At 42.7% G+C, this 20,721-nt stretch overlaps 1 protein-coding gene across 5 annotated transcripts in view; it reads left to right on the plus strand.

Moving 5' to 3' along the window:
- The first annotated feature begins 147 nt into the window (after positions 1-147).
- Positions 148-20,721, plus strand: part of FAM149A (family with sequence similarity 149 member A) — a 32,555-nt gene continuing 11,981 nt past the window's right edge. For 2 of the 5 annotated variants that reach the window (XM_037394844.1, XM_037394853.1), the window contains exons 1-3: positions 2,450-2,559; positions 18,069-18,179; positions 19,166-19,298. Coding sequence is in view for 2 of the 5 variants with exons in the window: in XM_037394864.1 (XP_037250761.1) it covers positions 15,629-15,678; positions 18,069-18,179; positions 19,166-19,298 (294 nt within the window). In the remaining 3 variants the exon portion in view is untranslated. Of the gene's footprint in view, positions 198-2,449; positions 2,560-15,621; positions 15,679-18,068; positions 18,180-19,165; positions 19,299-19,673; positions 20,672-20,721 lie in introns of those variants that run through there. The other 3 variants (XM_037394873.1, XM_037394864.1, XM_037394884.1) reach the window with 3 other exon arrangements.

Here is a 20,721-nt window from a genome sequence, read left to right on the forward strand (position 1 = left end):
GTCTTCACTTGCTGAGAAAGTGCTGAATGAAAAAAAAAAGGCTTTGTTTACAGTTGAAGTGATAGATGATGATTTCCTAATTACAGTAATAGGATTATCCCCATTGTGATGCTTTCATCTCATCTTTCTGACCTTTTCAGGTGAAGTGACAAATTCTTTCTTCATGCTTAAGCCATGAAAGTTGAGGAGGCAAGCAGGTAAGGATGTCGTGCCAGGTATACACACGTCAGTCGTTGTTTCTCTTATTTAAAGACTAACATGCGAAAGGGTTCCTCTGTTTCCTAAATCTGTTATGACACACAGTAGCAGAATTTGTCATTCCACATCAATATAAATTGTTTAGAAAATGTTAGCAGTTCACACAGATATTAAAAATGACATAAAGATGCAGAGAACACACAGAGAAACGCTGAAGTGAAATGTGATACAAGAGCTCAGGCCAGATGATCAAATGGACTTTTCTGGCCCTTAAACCCTGACAAATGACAACATGTCTAAATCCTACGAAGATTTTTTTTTGCTGCTACAAATGGCCCCCAAAGTCAGTCTCAGAACAGTGAAAAAATGTGTTACAGGTGCGTAGTTTTGTAATATAGCTAAGGATGCAAACTAAAAGTACTTGCTGATGAGGGAAGATAATTTTCAATGATAAAACTATGATGATGCATTCTAAACAGTTATTTCAGTACCTACATTTAGTTTAAAATAATTTACAACAGGAAAAAAAATTATAAAGACTTACAATGAGAATTTGACTAACATTAAAAAAGGCACAAAAGCAGTAAGCACAGGGCCAACAGTAATCATCAATTATACCTGACATAAAATTTTCATATAAATTTGCCCTGTTTGGAAGTTACCTGCTTCTGCTCTGCTCCTGTACATTTGTTTGGCAATATTAATTAGAGTAAATAAATGGGTTTACTGTGGCAAAGAGTTAACGGTCTGTATCTGAGCTGGGTGGTTTCTTTGCTGTAGGCAGCCTGAGACTGTATTAGGCTGATTTGTTGAGGAGGTGGATACCAAATAAATGAAAAAGAGCTCCAAACTTGTAGTGTCAAAGATAGTACTTAGGACTAAAAAGCAATTATCTGTATTGAAAGCAGAATATCTGAATGACTTGAGTGAGGCAGGATGCTCAGGTCTGTAGATTTGGGTGGAACCTGGCTTTGTGGTTCTTGAATGATGGGGAGTAATGAACAAGTTACGGACAATGATGGTCAGAAAAGGTTCTATTCCAGGTCTTCATGCAGGGTTGCTTTGGGGCTACAGCCGAGGTGAATACACTCCAAATACACTACACACCCATGTGCTCAATTGTGCAGTTTTCACTGTGGCTCAGCCAAGGCTTTTTGGCATGGTGAGGAATAAATGCAGATTGTGCTGCTGTTAGATTGATGTGGGCCTATTCCATGAGGCTTGGTCAGAGCATATTTATTCCAGCTTGTAAGAACAAAGGCCAAGGATATCCCAATTGCAAATCTCAGTCCTCTGCTTGGTGTCACGTGTGCTCCGCTCTGCCAGCTCATTGCACTACTTGACGTGCTAGGAAGACAAGGCAGGGATAAAATTCTGTACTTTGTATCCTTGGTTGGTGTCTGCCAGCAGCTGCCAGCTTGAAGTTGGTTGTGCAGCTTGCTGTGAGGTGCGCGGTCCGGGGCTCGTAAAGCAACTGTGCTACCCCTCAGCCTGTGCCGTCCTTTTGGACATTGCCAAGGGCTGTGCTACCTGCCAGATTGTGCGCTGCCACAACATTCACCCTGTCCGTTAATACCAGCTGTTCGTTACTGCGTCCCGCACTGCTGCTGGTGTGATGATGCTTCATGCAGGCAGCCAAGCCCGTGCTGCAAAGCCGGGGCGGGGGGCTGTGCCCCACCCCTGGCGCAGCTGCCCGGCTTGGGCCACCGCTGCTGGTGTTTTGGCACGAGAGAGAGGTCCCCGTGATCCCGGCGCCCTCTGGCTCTCTAGGCTGCCCGGCGTTGTCGGTAGCATCCCGGGGCGCGGGCCGTTGCCGCGGGGCGCCATTGCGGTAAAGCCCCGTGCGGTGCGTGGGGGGCGCGGTGCCGCCACCCCGGCTGGTGGGGCGGTTTCTGCCCCTAACGTCAGGTGGGGTTTTAACGGAAGGAGGAACGCGGCGTCCCGAGTCCTTCGCGCCCGGGCTGCGGCCGGTCGTTGCCCCGCGCTCGCAGCCCGCCGCGGGCCGGCGGCGCCGTTTGTCTCGCCTAGCAACGGCCGCGGGGCCGCTCCCGCCGGCGGGCCCAGGGCGGGCAGGGGCTCCCGCCCCGCCGCCATGAAGGTGGCGCCGACGCACCTGGGCGCGCTCCTCGCCAGGCTCCGCCGCGCCCCCGCGCCGCCCCCCGGCCCGCGGCCCCCGGCCCCGGGCAGGGCGGCGCGGCCGGGGGGAGCGGTCGGTCGGTCTCCCCGCCCGGCCACCGCCGCTGCGGACAGGGAGCCCGGGGGGCGGGCGGGTGCCAGGGCCCCGCCGGTCACCCTGCCCGGCATCGGGGAGGAGGCGGCGAGCGACGGCGAGGGAGCGGCCCGCGGCCCGCGGCGCCCCCCGTGAGTGCGCGCCCGCTGAGACCGGGGGCGGGCGGCGGAGGGTGCGCGCCCCCCGGGCCTGTGGGGGTCCTGTGGGGGTCCCCTCGGGCCTCTTCTGCCTACGGGTGCCCTGAGAGGCACCGAGCACCCCCGCGCTGGGGCTGCCGCCCCCAGGGGCGCGCCGGAGGGCGGGCAGGGCGCCTGCGGGGGCGGCGGTGCCGGGGGCGGCGGGGGGAAGCGCGGAGCCGGGCTGTGCTGGGGCGGCGGGGGGAGCCGCCTGGTCCCCAAGGGGAGCAACGCCCCGGGCTCGGGGGCAGGGGATGCGCCGCAGCTGGAGTGGGGGCCACAGGGGCACCCACCGCCCGCGGGGGTACCGGTTGTGTCGGCCTGTCCCGAAGCTGCCCCTGAGCATCGGAACCGACGTTCAGGCAGTGCCCGGTAAAACCCTGAAGCATCGGTAATGGTTTGAGATTTTGTTTGCGTCCTTCTGTGTTTGATCTTCAGCTGCATCTTGAAAATGTTTAGGTTTTGCTGAGGATAAGAGAAGCCTGTGAAGTGTGCGTGCACGGTAGGATTCCGCTGGTGGTATTTTGCTAAAGCGAAGGTATAAGAAAGCCGAAAATTGTTTCTTAGCATATGTAAAGCAGGAGAGATTACTGAAGTGCGTAACAGCTGTATTACTGTATTGGTGGAGTATTTTGTACCCTTAAAAAAAAAAAAAGGTTTCTGTATGTACTACATGCTGACTCTGTAGTACTGAACTGTGCTGGTCTGGTATTATTGGCAATCCTGAAAACATCTTTTCAGGTGTCGGTAAGAAGGAATGTATTAGGAAATTTAAATATTTAACTCTTTAGGACTGAAATCTCTTTAGTACTCTGTTAAACTTTCAGGTGGATTTTGGGACCTCTCCTAGTTTGATTTCTCTGTAGCATAACATTGAAATGGTGGTCCTCTGGCTTTCTGAATGGGTCTCAAGCCTGTCTCTGGCAGAGAAATTGTGCTTATCCCCCAGTGTTCGCAGTAGGCATGTTACAAGGTAGGCACCTGTTTAGTCCTTTTGGAATCAGTTTATGGGCCTCATGTCTGTGGCGGATCGGTTTTTGAATGTGCTGGTAGTATTTGCTTCTGTAAGCTTTAGTAGCAACAATGTCTTGAAAGTCATTGCCTCCTCTGTTTTGGAAAAAAAAAAAAGTTTTTCTTTTATGCTTATTTGATCAACTGTTTTCACGGAGCATCCCTAGTTCTTGTGTCGCAAAGTACTGTAATAACTTCCTTCATCTTCTAGTTGATGTACCACTTGGATGATTTTGTAGACCTTCAGCATGTGATCTCTTAGCCTTGTCCAAGAATCCCGGCCTTTTTAGCCGGCCTTCTGAAAGCAGCTATTTCCTTAATCACGTTTGTAGCCCTTCTCCTACTCCAGTACGTCTTTCTTGAACCGCAGGGGTGAGAACTGGGCGCGGTATTCTGTTTGTGGACAGAATAAGGTTTTACACAGCAGCAAAGGAATGCTTTCCACTTCTGTCTCAGTGTCCTTCCTGATGTGGACCAGTTGTGTTGGTGGATTTGTTGTCACTGTGTATTGAGCCCATGATAACTCCAGGATGTTTTCTCAACTGTAACTGCCAGACCCAATGTCAGCATCACGTAAAGGTGCTTTAGGCTGTTTTTTTACCTGGATAAGGATTGACAATACAATACACATTTGTGAATACATACTTTTATCTAGATATTTATAAATTTATTTCAGGAAATAGAAAATAATACAAGTAGGAACACAGACTCTCCCTGATGTACTCCTTTTATTTCCCCATGCTCCTATTTAATGCATTTGGTTTTGTTTCGGAATGGATTCTAAGCTCTTTCAGGCTTAACCTTTTTCTGCGTTTGTGTAGAATATTAGCCTTTCTGAACAGGTAGGTTAATCTGGTTTGAAGTTTATTGAAGTTTATAAGTGGAGTTCGGTTTAGAAGATATTTGATGCTTTATATAAACAATACTAGAACCAAATCAATGTTGTCTGCCTATAATTCCCCACTAGTTGTTTCTTTTTTGACTACCAAAAGTACACCAGGTATGATGCTGTATGAGCTGGTGTTCCTTTTGAAGTGCTGATGACTTTAATCATAAAAAAAATAAAAGGATGAAATTCACTCTTAAGATGAAGTAATTGCTTCTATTGGGATGCAGAATCAACCCTATTACATTAAAACTGGCTGTGTGCAGCAAAACACTTATTTTGGCTTGCTATTAAAACACTTCTAACTGATATCCTCTAATTATAGCCTGTTATACTTTTGTATGCATGGTGGCATTTCAAATATTTTATTCATAGCAGTCAGGCTTATTCTGATAAGGTATTGTCTGTCTTCAAAAAAACAAAACCAGACCAGAAAGATGTAGAAGAAGGAATAAGATACATCACTTTGACAAGGAAAGTCTATACCACCACATTAGCATTTTTTAATTAGATGGTTCCACTTAAGCTTTAAGAAGAAGCATCTTAATTAAATATTGAAACCTTTAGTATTCCTTGCCTAGAGTTCAGATTTGAATTTGTGAGTTACAGAATATGATATTGTTGATAGTTACACATAGGAAGCTTTTGCTTACCCAAACAAAGTTTCTCCTCTTCACAAAAAAATGTGACAAGTTTTATTGCTGTTTAAAATGTTTTAGAAGATGTTATCAATGGCCAATGAGTGTACTTTCATTAAGAGCAATTTAACTAGATGTAATTAGTTAATAAATGAAAAAGATTAATCTTATGTCTTGCAATTTTTATTCATAGATGCTGACAAGTTGATAGCAATCAAAATACGCTGAGAGCACAAAATAGTGAAAATCTGGCACGCACTTCTTACTGTTTTTCCCAGGTACTCTGAATTTTCTGAGCTAGTCTAATACTGTGTAGGTCTAAACTATAGCAGTACTTCGTAAGATTTTACATTTTCTGTTTATTTATAGTGATTTCATATCCTTCTAATCAAATTGAAGGAATGGTGATGAATACATCTCTTTTTCTGCAAATGGAGAGCAAAAAAAATCCACTTTTATTATTGTTTGAAAAAATATATGCTGCTGTATAAGATCATGAAATTCCTTGGGAGGATACTAAGATGATTTATGCTACACTTACCAGAATATGCTGGTTGATACCAAGGTACATAGATTCTTTTTTTAAGAAACATGATTATTGATGTCCTAACGTGCTGCAAAAACTAGAGGAGATAACAGCCCTTAGCTGATCTAAAAGTAAACTGGAGGAGGCTTAAGATATGTTTTTTAGGAGTGGCAAATATTTTGTAGAAATTAATTGCACTGCTCCCTGTTTTCAGGATAGTTCTAGCACATGGAAAACATGTTTGTGAACTTGGTATGAGAAGGGTAGCTTTATCTGTGATGTAAAAATGTCACTCTTGTCACCTTTTATTTCTCAGTAGCTCAAAATTTGGTCTTCAGAATGATTAACTTTGAAAATGTGAGTCTAAGTAACTTGATGAGCCACAGGATTGAAACTCAGATTCCCTATCTCCTTTTTTAACCACTAAAAGCAATAGATTTCTTTCATGCTGTAATGCGTACTAACCTACATAAAGCATTGCAGTGTTACTTAGCTGCCTGTTTCCATTGTTGTACTTATCTAAAAGAGTAAATGTAGTAATGTGGTAGTTTACCATGGTCTATTTTTTTCATTGCAAATAAGCCTAAAAGTGCTTAGAGGTCTATTTTAATTTTACATGATACTATGGAACTCAGTAGTCCTCTAGATAGATGGAACTAAAAAGAGTTCCTAATGTATTACAATATCATGTGTAACATTAGGTTTTTGGTGAAGTCGTACAAAGTTTCCAGCAAGTAGCTAATCAGCTAAAGAATAAATGTAAAAAAAAGAAATAGCTAAAACCGAAGAAGCCCAATTTTCCTCAGACTGCTTTTATTGCTTTCAGATGCTACGTATTTATTCTTGTGTATGTATAATATTTGTCTGTGCTGTTTCTAGGAAACTAAGGTGGTATGTTTACAGCCAGGCATTTTATTTCTGGACCAGCACTCGGTGAGCAGGATCGCTAGGTTAGCCGTGGGAAGGAGAAGCAGAAGGGCCCAAGGCCCATGTTGTTACACTTCACTGTGATTTTTGAATTCCTCTTCCTCTAAAGTCCTGTGAGTTGAGGGGCTAGAAATGCGTTGTACTTTATAATGTCTACAATGTGTGTTTGTCTTTTTTTTTTAGTTGCTCTCAGTGTAGAGTTCAGTGTGCAATTGTTCGTGGGGTTATACTTTTTAGTTTAGTTTTGGCACCAGATCAGTTCCACCACCCCATTTCTGATAAGGTAGAAGATTCTTGGATCCTGCAGTAGTTTTTTGGAAGTTCATGGTCTTTCCAGTGGTGAGATCACTCCTGTCAGCTTGATCAAGTTCTAAAGGAATTAGAAATTTCTTGTCCTCAGAAAACACTGAACTTGTGACTGATTGAGTCAGGCTTTTCTCTAGCTGTTGCCATAATCTGGTTGGAAAATTTTTGAAGGGATGTGAATGTATACCTGTGCTTGTGTGTACATGGGTGTGGGTATCCATGTACATGTGGATAATAGAGGTGGGGATTTCTGTGCTGCTTTGACTCCTTCACTTGAAAACACATCTTTGTAATGTATGCAAGTTGGCACACAGTTTATTTTTACTGGATAATTTCTTCTGAAGGGGAAGTCTTAGGTAACCAATACAGGAAACAATTGCTAAAAAAAATTATTTTTTATTTTACCTTTTATTTTTTACAAAAGCATGTTCTAAATAGTTCTTGAAAGTTCTGCAACTGTGTGAGGATTAACATGTCAAGCTTTTATGCACATACATTTTATACTCCAATCAGAAAGTTTGGAATGTTTTTGGTAAATTCTTTTATTCTATAAAATACTACTATTAGGATAAATCCTAATCAGTATGCTTTGGACAATGGCATGAGTTACACTGCAGTGAGACAATTTAACAATCTCTGAGAGTATCGCTAGTGTTTTCTGCCAAGCAGAAATCTTCATAGTGAGGCAAAATGAAACACAGTATTCAGTGGTATGGTCAGCAAATAACTGTCTGTTGGCAAATAAAACAAGGCACATACAAAAGTGTTTCACAATTTTAGCCAATTAAAAATATGCGATCACGTATGTCAAGGTTGAACAAGTTCTACCTTAAATCATCAGCATGGCTACAATAACCTATACTTGTCACTTACTAAAATGTGTCCCAACTACCTGAGCAGTACAGAAGTAGAATGTTACAAGCAATGCGTCGCTGCTGAGGGGGAATACAAGCAAGCCATGTGTATGGTTTTGGAGAGTATGTGTTTGGAGTTCAGCATATATTTACAAAGTATGTCGTTTGTAACCAAGGAAGACACGTTCCACTAAAAATATTCAATGTGACCAATTGCTGAAAGTCATACTGACTGACTACTTTAATATTTTCAATGGCACGACCATATTCCAGCTCTTCACAAAGAACATATTGGGAACTTTTCTACATCAAAATGTAGATCCCTATAGATTGTTAATCATGGGTTGTTATGCTACGTGACTTAACATGACACAAAGAACACAAACCTTTTGTCTTGCTTTCTATTTTACAATGTATTTCTAGTGGCTTTCATGTTCTTGCCATTTTTTTCTCTCCTTTTCATGTTATTTCCCCTGTTCCTCCTGCTCGTTGCCTTTCATGACATTTTCTGAATGAGAGATAGTTTTTATATCCTCACTTTTCCCTCTCCTGACTAGGCATGCTGTACTCCTAATGGTCTTCAAAATATGTTTTCTCTTGGCCACGTTGATTCCTCCGGATGGATTGGTTACTGTCTCTCTACCTACTACCTTTCTACAAGCATATTCTTAGCTCAAAAGTCACCAGAGGTTTTAATGAATTGTTTAACCCTTGAATTTAATTGTGGCTTCTTTATTATCTTTCTATAACTTGAAATTAAAGTGTACATCATAATATACCTAACTTTTTTTCTTCCTGTGTTAAAAAGAAATGCCTTTGTTGACCTATGTATAGACAGTATGGACACACTCAAATGTTGCAGTGCGTGTTTGTTCAGTTCATAGGTGCTGACGTGGGGTGAAGGCTGGTTAGCTGCTTGGTGATGCAGTGGCACCATGTCCTACAGGCTGCAGCCAGCAAGTAATAGAGGATTAGCACACTGACTCGGTGGCTTATCTTAATAATCAGAAAGTGGCAGTGCATGAGGGATTTCTCATGGATGTGCAGCAGGAGATTGCCTAACTGAACACTGTCCATCATCAGTGTGTAATCCCTCTGCTCTGGCTGATACACCTCTAGTTCAGCATATTTACATAGTGAGCACTTGTGTTTTAAAATACGTGAAATATGCTCTTTAATGCTTCCTGATATGAAAGAAAAACATTGGAATGCTGCTCTGGGTACTTATTGCAAGATTGGCTATTATTTGAGATAAGCACTGGAAGGGATGCATATGTCATACTGGCAACATTTTGATTGTGTCCTTATTTTTGTTGCTTGTGGCTATAGAATTGTAGGTAGAGGCTTCTGCCATGTAGTATTTTGGCAGGGTGTTGGAGCACTTGCTGATGTTCGATTTTGAATGTTATCGGCAACCTAGCAGATGAAATAAGGTATTGAACATTATCTGGTAGTTCAAGCGAGCTACAGTGAAAGTACAGTTTTGATGTAACCATGTACATGGAGGTTATCTTTTTTAACATTATAAAGTCAATGTCTTGACCTCACTACAAAAATTTTGTAACCTAATTAAAACAGAGACTATTAAACAACTTCATTGCTTGAAATGAAAGTTGTTTGTATGGTAAACAGACAGTTCGTGTTACTTTATGTGGTGCGGGTATAGTGATCTTTAAACTTTGGAAATCTGGAAATTTCAATATAAAGGGTATTTGTTTTTATGAAAGGCAAAACAAGCATTAAATCGTTTATAAGCTTTTTCCTCAAAAAAAAAAAAAAAAGGGGGGTTGAGGTTGTGGGATAAATGAAGAGATGTTTCTTTGGTTCTCAGTAGTGCCTTTCTTCAAATCCAACAGCATGGATGTCATGCTATAGCAAGGGTAGAGGACAAGTTCCAGCTCCTCAAGTCTGTTGGGCTATAGAAGCTTTTAGATACACGATGTGACATCTTGACATCTCAAGCCGGGTGCCTGTGGTCCTAGAGGAAGGAGAAATGTACTTAGTATACATGAGCATATACAGATAAGGTCTCCCCACACTTGTATGGCTTCACTCTGTACTGTAGAGCTGTTGCCATACAACATTTCAAAGACTTTTTGGTGGGTTTGTTTTAAATTCAGTGCTCAGAGTATATACACCTGTTCTGGATGATTTGTCTGATTTGCTTCAGAGATTAATGAACAGAATGGGGGGAAAAAAAAAGTTCCGATCTCTTTGGTGTTATGCTGATGAAATAAATCTGTTCTAAAAAGATATTAACTGTATTTCCAAATGTACATCAGTAACAGAAATATACAGGGAGAGTCTTGTGGACCACTTCCAAATGTTTTGTTAGGGTGCTGCTCCCTCCCTGGCTGTTCGCAGACATTTGATCCTGCAGCAGTAAATGCCTCCATCAGATCAAAGAAATAAAACACCTTCTCTAAGACACTAATTAGCATTCTTTATTATTGCAGTTAATTAAGATGATGGTACTTTTCTTAGTTGTAAATTGTAATTTATATTACAAAGTCAGATTTACTTCTGTAAATAGAAGAGGTACTTAACATGCAGATCTTACTCTCAGTAGTCGTTTATATTTCCTAGAACCACGTGTTATACTTGTGTTTACATTTTCAATGCGTTTCAGGATTAGAAATAGATTTAAATATGTATACATAAAAAATACTTAGAAAGCTCATGCCATCTTAAAGATACGCATCTTTATAATTTTGAAATGCATTCAAAATTTGCAGAAGAATAAAATGGCTATATAGAAATAAGCCTATCTTTAAAATTGGAACAGTTTATTACTCTGTCTTGTAAAGGTAGGAGCAGAACTGAAAACCTGTTGTGGTTGCAAAAGCCTTACATCTATTTTGGGAGTCAATGTGAAAATGCCTAATAGTAGGCATTCCACTTAAGTGTATGTAGTAAAAATATCTACCCAAGAGGCCGTGTTGTATGTGCATGTATTGTTATTGTATTAAAAATTATGGCCGTTTTTTCCCCTTATTCCACCTCTTTAGAAGTAGCCCTGAAGATGCAGGGGGATACTGTACGTGTGCGTTCACTTACTTTTCTTCACTCTAGATAGATGCAGTAACAAGGGACAACCTGAACCCTAAGGAGAAGCAGGTCTTGGGTAAAAGAGGTGATTCTGAGTGCAGCCAAACAAGTTCTCAACCAGTTGCCCCAATGCCCTGAGGTCCCTCTTGGTTGCTCTCAGACTTCTTGTTTGGACTTTTATTGCTAGTCACCTGGAAAACCAGTAAGCAATAGTAATCAGCGGGCTGTACCCGACAAGGGTCTCCTTTTATAACACTCTCCAGTTTCAATTTAGAGTGGTGGAAGTAGTAGTAGTAATAATAATAATATACTCTTGCTCAATTAGTAATCCATAAAATTATCATTGTCTTGATTGGAAGGGAGGAAGAAAGGGCTTGGTTTAGAGAGATGCAGTTGATATTGTGGGCTTTTCTTTATAATTTGGTGGTAGGGTGTGAAGGGTGATCCCTATTTCTTGTGATTGCAGTGACGAGCACTCCAAAAAGCAAAAAGGTTACACAAAATCTAACTCATGGTCTCAGTCTTTACACTGAGGTTAAGAGTGGATGAAGGAAAGTAATGCATTTAGGGGAATAATAATTAGAGCCCACCTTAAATAATGCTGACCTCAAAACTGGCAGCTGTGACTCAAGAATGAGATCTTGCCGGCGTCTGACTGCTCAGTCAATGATTGCCTCTGTGTACGGCAGTATCCAGAAAAAGCAGTAAAATCTTGTTCCTGATGAGGAACGAGTGGAAAGCACCATTTCAGTGCAGTCTACTACATCTTGTGTGCTGTGTGTGGTTCTGGTTCCACATGTCAAGAAAGGCACCTGGGATGTGTTGGGGGAGAATAGCGACCTGCCTTCAGAAGACAGATTGTGAAGTCAGGCTTGGCAGTTTTGAGAGGCAGCGGCTCAGGATGACCACCTGGTACAGATGTGGTGCTTGGAGAACTCTGGATGCAGTGTGATGGGCAACCAGAACAAGAACTTGTTACTGATGAGATGCTGCAACATTAGATTCAGAAGGCATTCATGGAAAACCTGTAATTAGTCTGAACATTTTAGGAGAAAAGATACATGTCTCTCTTGATTTTTTTTCTGTTTTTTTTTTTCTTTGTTTTTGTTTTTTAACAGAGTAAGCAGTAACTTCTGGATTTTGTTACAATCAGTAGTCTCAGCAGGCATGGTAAGGTGTTCAAGAAAATGCTGAAAAAGAAGACCTAAATTTGAAAGTACTGGGCAGTGATGTATTTTCTTAACATCTGTTAACCCATGATGGTGGATACTGCTAGAGAAGGAGGAATATAAATCTGGCTATCATCTGTAGCAGGTGCTTCCCCTAAGTAGTATGTCCTGTTGCTGCTGTCACACAAAATACTGGAGTAAAGGGACTCTCACTGTGATCTAGTAGGACATTTCTTCTGTTCTAGCGTTACTTAAGAAACAGTTACAGGTAGGAGTGACCAAAATAAAAGGCACGTAAGTACAAAGAGGTGGTGGAAAGAGCTTCCAAGGCTAAAACCTATGTTCCGAGGCCAAAATCTGTTAAATGTGAGGTAAAACCTTGTAAAACATGAGATGTTTTACACCCCCTTCTTTTTAGAGGTGAGAGATGAGGCGAATTCACACAGCGCTCAATGGATGCCACACTGCAGGGCTTCTGGAGCCTCTTCTGGAGAGGAAAAGTGAGGGCTTTCAAAGTCTGTTGTTTATTTCCATTTGCACTTTTCTTTTTCTTCCTGACTTTGGAGTACACCTTTCTATCTAGCATTTATGATTTTCATCATCTTTAAGTACATTTCTAATCAGGTGTGATAATAATCTGCTACTGATGATAGGATACATCCTCTCTCCCTTCAGAACTCTGACTTCATGCACTACCTTCAAGCTCTTTGTCTTTAAAACCCCATGCAAGGTAATGGCTTGTGCATCTTATGTCAGGTCTCCTCTTTCATATCCTCACCCCCACCCCCAATTAATCTCAAAACATTTCTCCTTCCAGATTAATTTTTTTCTCTTGCCTGTGTGTTCTCCTAAGCCTGAAACTTATCTCTTAAATTGCTGTTACACCTTCATATCAAGCGCTGCATGTGTGATGGGATATGCTTTTCCTGACTTTTAAATGGAAAGGAAAACTGAAGCTCTAATACATTTGTGGTGGTTTTGGTTGTTTTTGGGTTTTCGTTTGGTTTTTTTTTTTTAATTTAAGCTTTTTGTCCAGACAGACTCACTTTCTCTTCTTGTTTATTGTACTTTTCCTTGTATCTGATGCTTTCTTCTCTTTTTCTTAATATAGGCCACAGGGTTCTTAGCTCTGTACAGCCATTCTGAGGTGGTTGGTATAAACAATTCTGTAGTACAGTTTGATCTTTAAATGCAACTGAGAAACTTCTGTGCATAGCTGGCTTGTTATATTTATCCCTTTTTGATCTTAATAACTAGACAAATTTTGTGTGTTGCTTGAAGAAGGGGGGGGGGGGGAATCAAATTTCTCTTGCAATGAATACATACATGTAAGATGGATCAAATTTAAGACTTTTACTGCCCAGGAGGATCTACCCTCCCACGCCCCTTTGCAATAAACAAATGCAAAACAAAGATCTTAAAAGTCAACTGAAGACACAGGCTGCTTCATTTGCTCAGGCCTTCTCGTTCCCTCTTTTTATTTTGCTCTATTTCAGATAAACTTCCTTTTTTCACATCATTCAAACTCAGGAACAGCCTTATATTTTCCTTTCTTTTGGCACAGTTTTGTTTTGAGACTCTGATTTTCTCTCCTGTAAGGACATGTAATGACTTGGAGCAGTCTGAAATAAACAGCATGCTCAACAGTGCGACTGGAGTTGGGTCTAGTAGAGAATTATTTTTGTGGGTTGGCTCTGTGCTATGAATGTTGCTTAGAAAGGAAAGAAATTACATGCAGTAGAAACAGTTTAAACGTGCTTTATTGTTATGTTATGTGCCTTTATTGATAAACTGTTACTGGAAATGGCTGGCCCGTAAGCTTTTGGGGTTTAGGGAAAAGATAACAGAGTTTCAGTTTTCTTTTTGTTTTCATTTGTCCACACTGTGGATGTGCTGCTTTCTACTTTTTCGGCTAGAAAAGGCTATCGCGCTGCCACGTTTGTGCTCATGTGTTCTCCTCCTTTGCTGAGCTGAAGTAACAGCCAGTGCTGCCTTCAATGTTTTGTGATTCTGGAGGTAACACAAAATGAGTTCTGCCGTTGTAGAAAAGCATTTTATTTTTTAATGTTTTGAAGTGTAAGTTGTAAGGCACGTTGAAGGGGGAGGAAGCTGAAGTGGCAACAGCAGTCAGCCGGGGCACAGAGAATTACTGTGGATGCTTGTCTTCTTCCTGGGTAGTGATTTTGTAGGATAATTACTTACGCAACATCCATAATAGTTACTCTGGACACTGGGATTGGAAAAATAAATGACTGATAATGTTGTATCTGTGCTTTTGTTTGCCATCCTCTGCTGCTTGCATATATGAGCAAGAGATGTCTGCAAATCTGCATTGTTCCTGGACTGACGGTGTACGTCTCTGCTGCAAAACTTGCTGCTTGGCCTTCATGTAGGGGTGCGTGGTCTTGGCCCTTTGTTAGGAAGTATGTTGTTGCCTGCCTTCTAATTTGTTCAAGCAAATGGGAAAATAAGAAAAAAAAAATCTTTTTGTGTTTGTGTACAGGTGTGAGTAGGTCTTTTGGACCAATAGCAAAATCTCTTTAGAGCTTGCATAGCACTACAGCACTGAGTTCCCTCATCTCAAAACAGGGTTTCAGGGTAGATAAACCAAAATAAGATGTAGAAAATCCTCCTAAGGTTTCAGAGAAATAATTTGCTTCATGTTGTAAATATCCTTGGAAGTATGGTTGTTGTTCTCAGAGATTTACAGTATTCTGTTCATCAAAGTTACATTCCACAAACATACGTATGTGCAGTGATTTAGTGTTAAAACTGTGGTATTTTTTAACCTGGATGTGACTTGCTCTTCTGGATCTGCAGCTGCTTGTTGGATATGTGTTAACTTGACAAAGAACCCTGCTTTTTTCTGTGTGTGTGTGCGATTTCAGACAAACCTGCTTTTATAGAAGAACAGTTGCTAAGGGCAAGGCAAATTGTTAGTGACACGCATAAAAGTAAAATATTTCTTAATGTTTTACAGGGTCAGGAGAATTTGGAACGCTTGTTTTTTAAAGCTAGGTGAGAATTCTTTAAATATCAGAGGAATACTGTGTAGTCATTTTCCATACGTCTTTCTTAAGGAGCAGTATTTTGTTTCGTTATGAAACTTTAAATATCGTTTGAATGCAGCTGTTTTGCTGTAATGAGAGGTGTCCTGTGGCATACCTTTTGAGACTTAATTTTCAGCATCGTTAATGCCGCCTTTCTTCTTTCCCAGGAAGAATACTTTTATTTTCTTCCTGCTTATGAGCAGAGGCGCTCCCTCCCTGGAGAGAGGCTTTCGGAAGGATGCGGAGGCACCAGGATTTAGGGCCTGGAGCTAGAGATGAGCGGCCTAGCGCGAACCTGCGCGGGCACCGCCCGTTCGGACGGGAGCTCAATTATCCAGGAAAATCTTATCCTCTGTAAAGGCGAGGGACACCGTCCGTGGGCGGCAGGACCCTAACCTGAGCCGTGCTGGGCCGTGTGTTCAGCGGCGGGGGCCGGGGGAGACGCGCCCCCCTCCCGTTCAGCCTGAGGCTTGGCTCTGGCGGGGAGTCCCGGGGGGGTGTCCCCGCCGCCGGCCGCCCGCCCGCGGGGGGAGGCGACCCGGTGCGGGGCGGGCGCTGCCGGGCCTCCTCCCCGCCGCCGGGCCGGGCCGAGGGGCCGCCGCGGGCCCCATGCGCAGGCCGCGGGGCGCCGGCCCGCCGGGGGGGCTCCTGGTCGTGGGGTGAGTGTGGGCGCGGGGCCGGGGGCCGCGGCCAGGCGAGGGGGGGCGGCCGGGGCCCTGGCGCGGCTGCGGGCGGGCACGGTGCCGTGCCGGGCAGCCCCGCGGTTGCGGGGGCGCGGCCGGGGCCCCCTCCCGGCGTCGCCGGGGGCGCGGCGGGTGATGCCCGGGGAGGTGCGGGGTGTCCCTTTCCCTCGTGTTTCACCGCGGCCCTTGCCTGGCCCATCGCCCCGTGGCAGGGGCCGGAGCGGGGCGCGGCGGGCGGTGCGGGAGCCGGAGCGGGGTACCGCCGCATGCAGCTGGATGGTGCGGCAGGAGCGCCCTGCTCTGGCTCGCACCCTGTATCGTGCCACTGCGTACAGCCCACGGGCTTTGTTTCGCAGAAGCAGCCCCTGACACTTTATTGGTGGCGTTTTGCTTCTTTTCATGTTTGTAGGGTCAGGTTTCCTTCAAAGCCACAAAAAAAACCAACCCCACCTGGGGTTCTTTGAGAGGTCAGAAAGCCTTACAGATACAGGAGAGCCAATCAGTGTAATTAGCTTGGGTTGCTAGAAGTCTGTGGAGTAACTGAAGCAGGTGGACTGCGAGAGGAAGGTGCTCCGCCACGGACAGGCAGCTGCAGCAGGGAGCAGAGGCAGCGGTGCGTGGGTTTCATAGGGGTCTGGCCTGGGCACATCAGGCTAGTTGACCGGGTAAAGGGGTGAGCAGTGAAGTGAGAAGGCTTGCTGGTGATGTTAAGTTGTGGAAAAATACTAAGGACAAGGATCAGCTATGAAAAAAAATAATAATTGAGAAAGACCTTAGAAGGCTGCCTGGGCAATAGCGTGGCAAATGAAATGCCAGGGAGGGGTGTATGTGAACAGAAGGAACCAGCTTTTCATGTAGAAGATGGGCTGTGAGCTCACTGCTGCTGCTTGGAAGATAGATCTTGGTGTTATGACAGAGTGAAGTGTTCATGGGACTGGGCTGTACCACTTTCCGCAGGGTCTCTCGGTGCTGACAGTGGCCAGAGGCAGGTACCTAGGGAAGAGGGAGGAAGTTTTGAGCAAGCACATAGAGATGCTTTCCACTGCTGTTGTACCAGCCTCCCAAGAATTTGCAATTCAGGGTCTTCCCTGGTGAGAAGTTCAAAGTTGTGGTAGGTTTTTGGTGGCTATTAGTCAAGGCATAGGAGTAGGATGTGCGATGTGGCCCATTTGAGTGGGGAGCTAGATTTTGACATACGTATCTTTGTAACCTGTGGAAAGGCAATATGAATATCAGAAAGGATAGGAAGACAACAGAGCAATCCTAACTGTTGCAGTACCAGTATACAGTTTTTGGCTAAAGAAATCACGAAAATTCTTGATTTGTGAGCTGTATCCTTACAGTTACTCATTCACAAATGTACCTTGATGCAATCGTGCTGCTGTTCACAGTTATGACCCGAGGGTTTTATGGGATGAAAATAGGAACTTCCATAGATGAAGTAATTTGTTGCTGTGAAAGTGTTTCTGGGGAACACTTTGACACTTCTGTATGTATTCTGAAGAGGTGGGTTTAACATATTAATGACAGAACTTAGTGGGATTATAGAAATACATGGTTAAACGCAGTTTCTGTTCTTTTTTAAAAATAAGTCTCTTCCTTCCTCAGAAGGTATTCTTTTAAGGCTAGTAATAAATCTGCAGGCATTCCTGTGCCTTACTATAATTTTCATCTGTGTGGTTTGTAAGAGATGGTTTTAAAGCTTGAGCATTTGAGCATGTGTTCAGGTATTTGGAGAAACAAAAAAAGACAAGTTCTAGCATTTCTTAGGCTGGAAAGGCATAATAGTTGAAAGTTCGTGGCTTAGTTTTTAAGACAGTGTTGAGGAGTCTTTGGTACTGGAGGAACTGATTCTTTGTGGCCTGTAAACGTACTGAGAATATGCCCATGTGTCTTGATGTAGTAATATCTTGGTTCACTTAAAACAGCCAAGTTGAGAGTTCACAGCTGAAGTAAAGAGCACTGTTTGCTTGGCACCGTATCTGTAACTTCTTTTTATGCAGAGAGACACCTGAGAAAATGGACTCTATAGTAATGATTGAACAGAAGCACATAAGTGAATAACTGCTGTATGGACAATTACTGGTTTGTGCCTTTGCTCTGTTCCTGCAGTAGTGAGGTGCTGCTGCATTTGTGTGTGCTTTGTGCAAATTGTAAAGTGCAAAACTGAAGGAGGATGCCTGTGGAGTAAAGTAAGTCTTAAATTAAATGTACGCTTTTTTCTGAAAAATACTTGGGTAAATAAAAACTGTTTTAAAACAAGGTGGTTTGTTTGAAGCAAATGTTTGTGTTGATGAGTAGGATTGAAAAACTAAACAGAGTTGTTATATTTAATATTACGGAGTAGCATGTTTCTGTGTTTATAGGAAGGGACTATCCAGAGGTTCCACAAATCAGTGCCTTTCTGGAAAAAGTGGAGAATCTCTTCCAGCAGTTTTTGCAAGAAATGTGCAGGAAGCCATCGACAATTATACTGGGTATGCATTTGGTTCTGAAATAGTACTTCATTAATGGACTTTTGACTTAAGTAGATATTTTAAGATTGGTATTCATTTTCCCTAGTCATGCTTCTAGTCATTCATACAGATGACAACTGTTGCAGGATATAAATTGACCTAGCCCATTTTTTAGAATATTTGAACTTTACTCCTGGTTTGTGTTACGGAATTGTGTGTTTTTAGAGCATAGTAAAGTGCACAGATTAAGCCTGGAAGGGAAGTCAGACTTCATGGTTAAACGCAAGTCGTGTTCACCAGTGTTGCGGGTCAGTTAACTTTCAAGAAGTTTTAATTCCAGTTGGCACTGGTTAGGATTTGCCTGGCCTGCACATCTGACTGCCCTTGCTTTCACTGCAGCCCAGGGTGAGTGGCAGCTGGCAGGGACCAGCTAGAGCTTCCCGAGAGCTGGAATCCTGGGGCTCAAGGGTTAAAGTGCACCAGGTCTAATAGCGTTAAGAGACACTGTATGGATAGATATGTAACTCAATGCTAATTGAAACATCTGTAGAGACGTTATGCTCAGTTTTGCAAAATTTTTCTTGTGGTAGCTTCTAATGGCGTTAAAGAAGGCTCATGTAAATCTTTAATGTGTAGCTTTTGATGTGCCTGTTAGCTGAACTGGAGAAACCTAAATAATTGTTAGAGGTGGAAATGTAGTTGTGTGTGTGCGTATATATGTTTGAATACATATACACATACATATGCATATTTTAGAGTGCCTTTACAGTTGCAGTGGTGCACATACATACCAAGGCATATTATTGTAGAAGGAATTGCCTTTAAGGCAGTAAATGGTACAAATAGGAGCATGTATTTATTGCGCAGTACTTAAAAACATATACTTGGAACTCTTCACATTGTTAGGAATACATATCATTGTCCACTTATGTGATCAGTTGCATTATTTTAAAAATGCTTATAAAGAAAATCACTGTTCTTCATTTTAATTTGTCATCTTTTTACAGTGAAACGCTTTCATCACTTTCATCTAGTGGTTGTACAACACCCACGGAGTTGAATAATTCTTGGTCTGGAATAAACAGCTATGCTACCGGTTTGTCTAGTGAAAGAAGTTCAGTTTACTCCTGGAGGGATGATGTATGTCACAGAAACTCTTACAATATACTTTCTATAAACATTGTAGAAAAGATTAATTTTTACAGAAAATGGATATGCAGCACCTCTCCTGTAGGAGAATTTAACCACTTTCATCCATAATAGCCTAGTGATTAAGTGTATTAATTTAATCTTTTAAAAAGGGTTTTGTTTGCAAGTTGATATCAGTGTAGCTGATGTGTAACAAAGAAAAATGGAATAAAAATAGTAAATGATGGAATTTAGAGTAGAACAAACATGTTTTACCCAAGAAGATAGGCTTAGGTTTCTGAGTCCAAGAAAGTGATAAAATACGCATTTTCAAATACTGCATAATGAAAGCAATGTCTAAATTGAATTATTCTTAGTGTTTTGAATCATAAACTAGATTCATGAACATACATGTAAATGTGCTAGTCTCAGTAAATATTTAGCTCCTACCTAAGCTGAGTTCTGTTTCATAGATGATGCAGAGAGAGGGCGTTACGGAGGGCAGACCTCAAAGGCATACCAAGTGCAGGCTGGCAGTGTTGGATAAATCCAAAAGCATTGCGATTGCTGCCACTTTAATTTTAAAAAGGCATCTGTGGCTGGTAGTGGTAGTACTGCCATACCTTTTGCATAGTGTCCTAACCTTTGGAGTACTGACCCCATCTGCTGCAGCCAGCCCTCCAGGAGAAGCCTGACCCTGTATCATACAGTAACCTGGGTGAGAGTTATTTTCCCATTCCTTTTCAGTGTGATCCCTTCTATTGCCTGAAGTGGTCGGGGCACTCAGCTGGAAGTGAACAGAACACTCGGGTGTGGGCCCTGAGTATTAGCACTTCAGAGTGTCTGAGATAAGTGGCAAATAGCATTATGAATGGTGCCTCAGCTGAGGAGTGTTCAGCCCAGTGCTTGTGTCCACATTGTTGGATAAAGTCAGACGCTTCTCGGCTGTTTTCATATGCCCCTACACTCGCCTGGTTTTGGTTGCACCAAGTTGTAGCTTCAGTGGTGTGGAAGGCCGTTTCTCACACCGATAGCTGTTTCCTAACCACCAGGCTATGTCATGCACCTCAAAGAAGGTGCCCTCTCTTTGCCTCTTAGCTTTTTACTAAGAAAGGAAGAGCACCACTCAAAAGAGCAAGTGGTGCCATGGTCCCAGAGATGCAGTGTGCATGCTTTGCTTTGCATTGGAGCAGGGAGCAAGCTATGAGTCCAGGCACCTTGATACGAGTGTTTCCTGTTGGCTAATCCTAGGCAGCTCTCTGTTATCCATTAACTTCACAGAAAGATAGGCTTCTAGTTCCTTTTTGCTAAATCTCCTTGCCCAGGCTAGCTATGTGGAATTCTTTTTTTTTTTTCACTGTGGTATATAAATTTGTGTGTCCAAAGTAGGTAATCTGAAGATCCATTCTATGATGATCAACCAAATCAGTCCAAG

This window comes from Falco rusticolus, chromosome 1 (assembly GCF_015220075.1).
Source record: "Falco rusticolus isolate bFalRus1 chromosome 1, bFalRus1.pri, whole genome shotgun sequence".
Classification (NCBI taxonomy): Eukaryota; Metazoa; Chordata; class Aves; order Falconiformes; family Falconidae; genus Falco; species Falco rusticolus.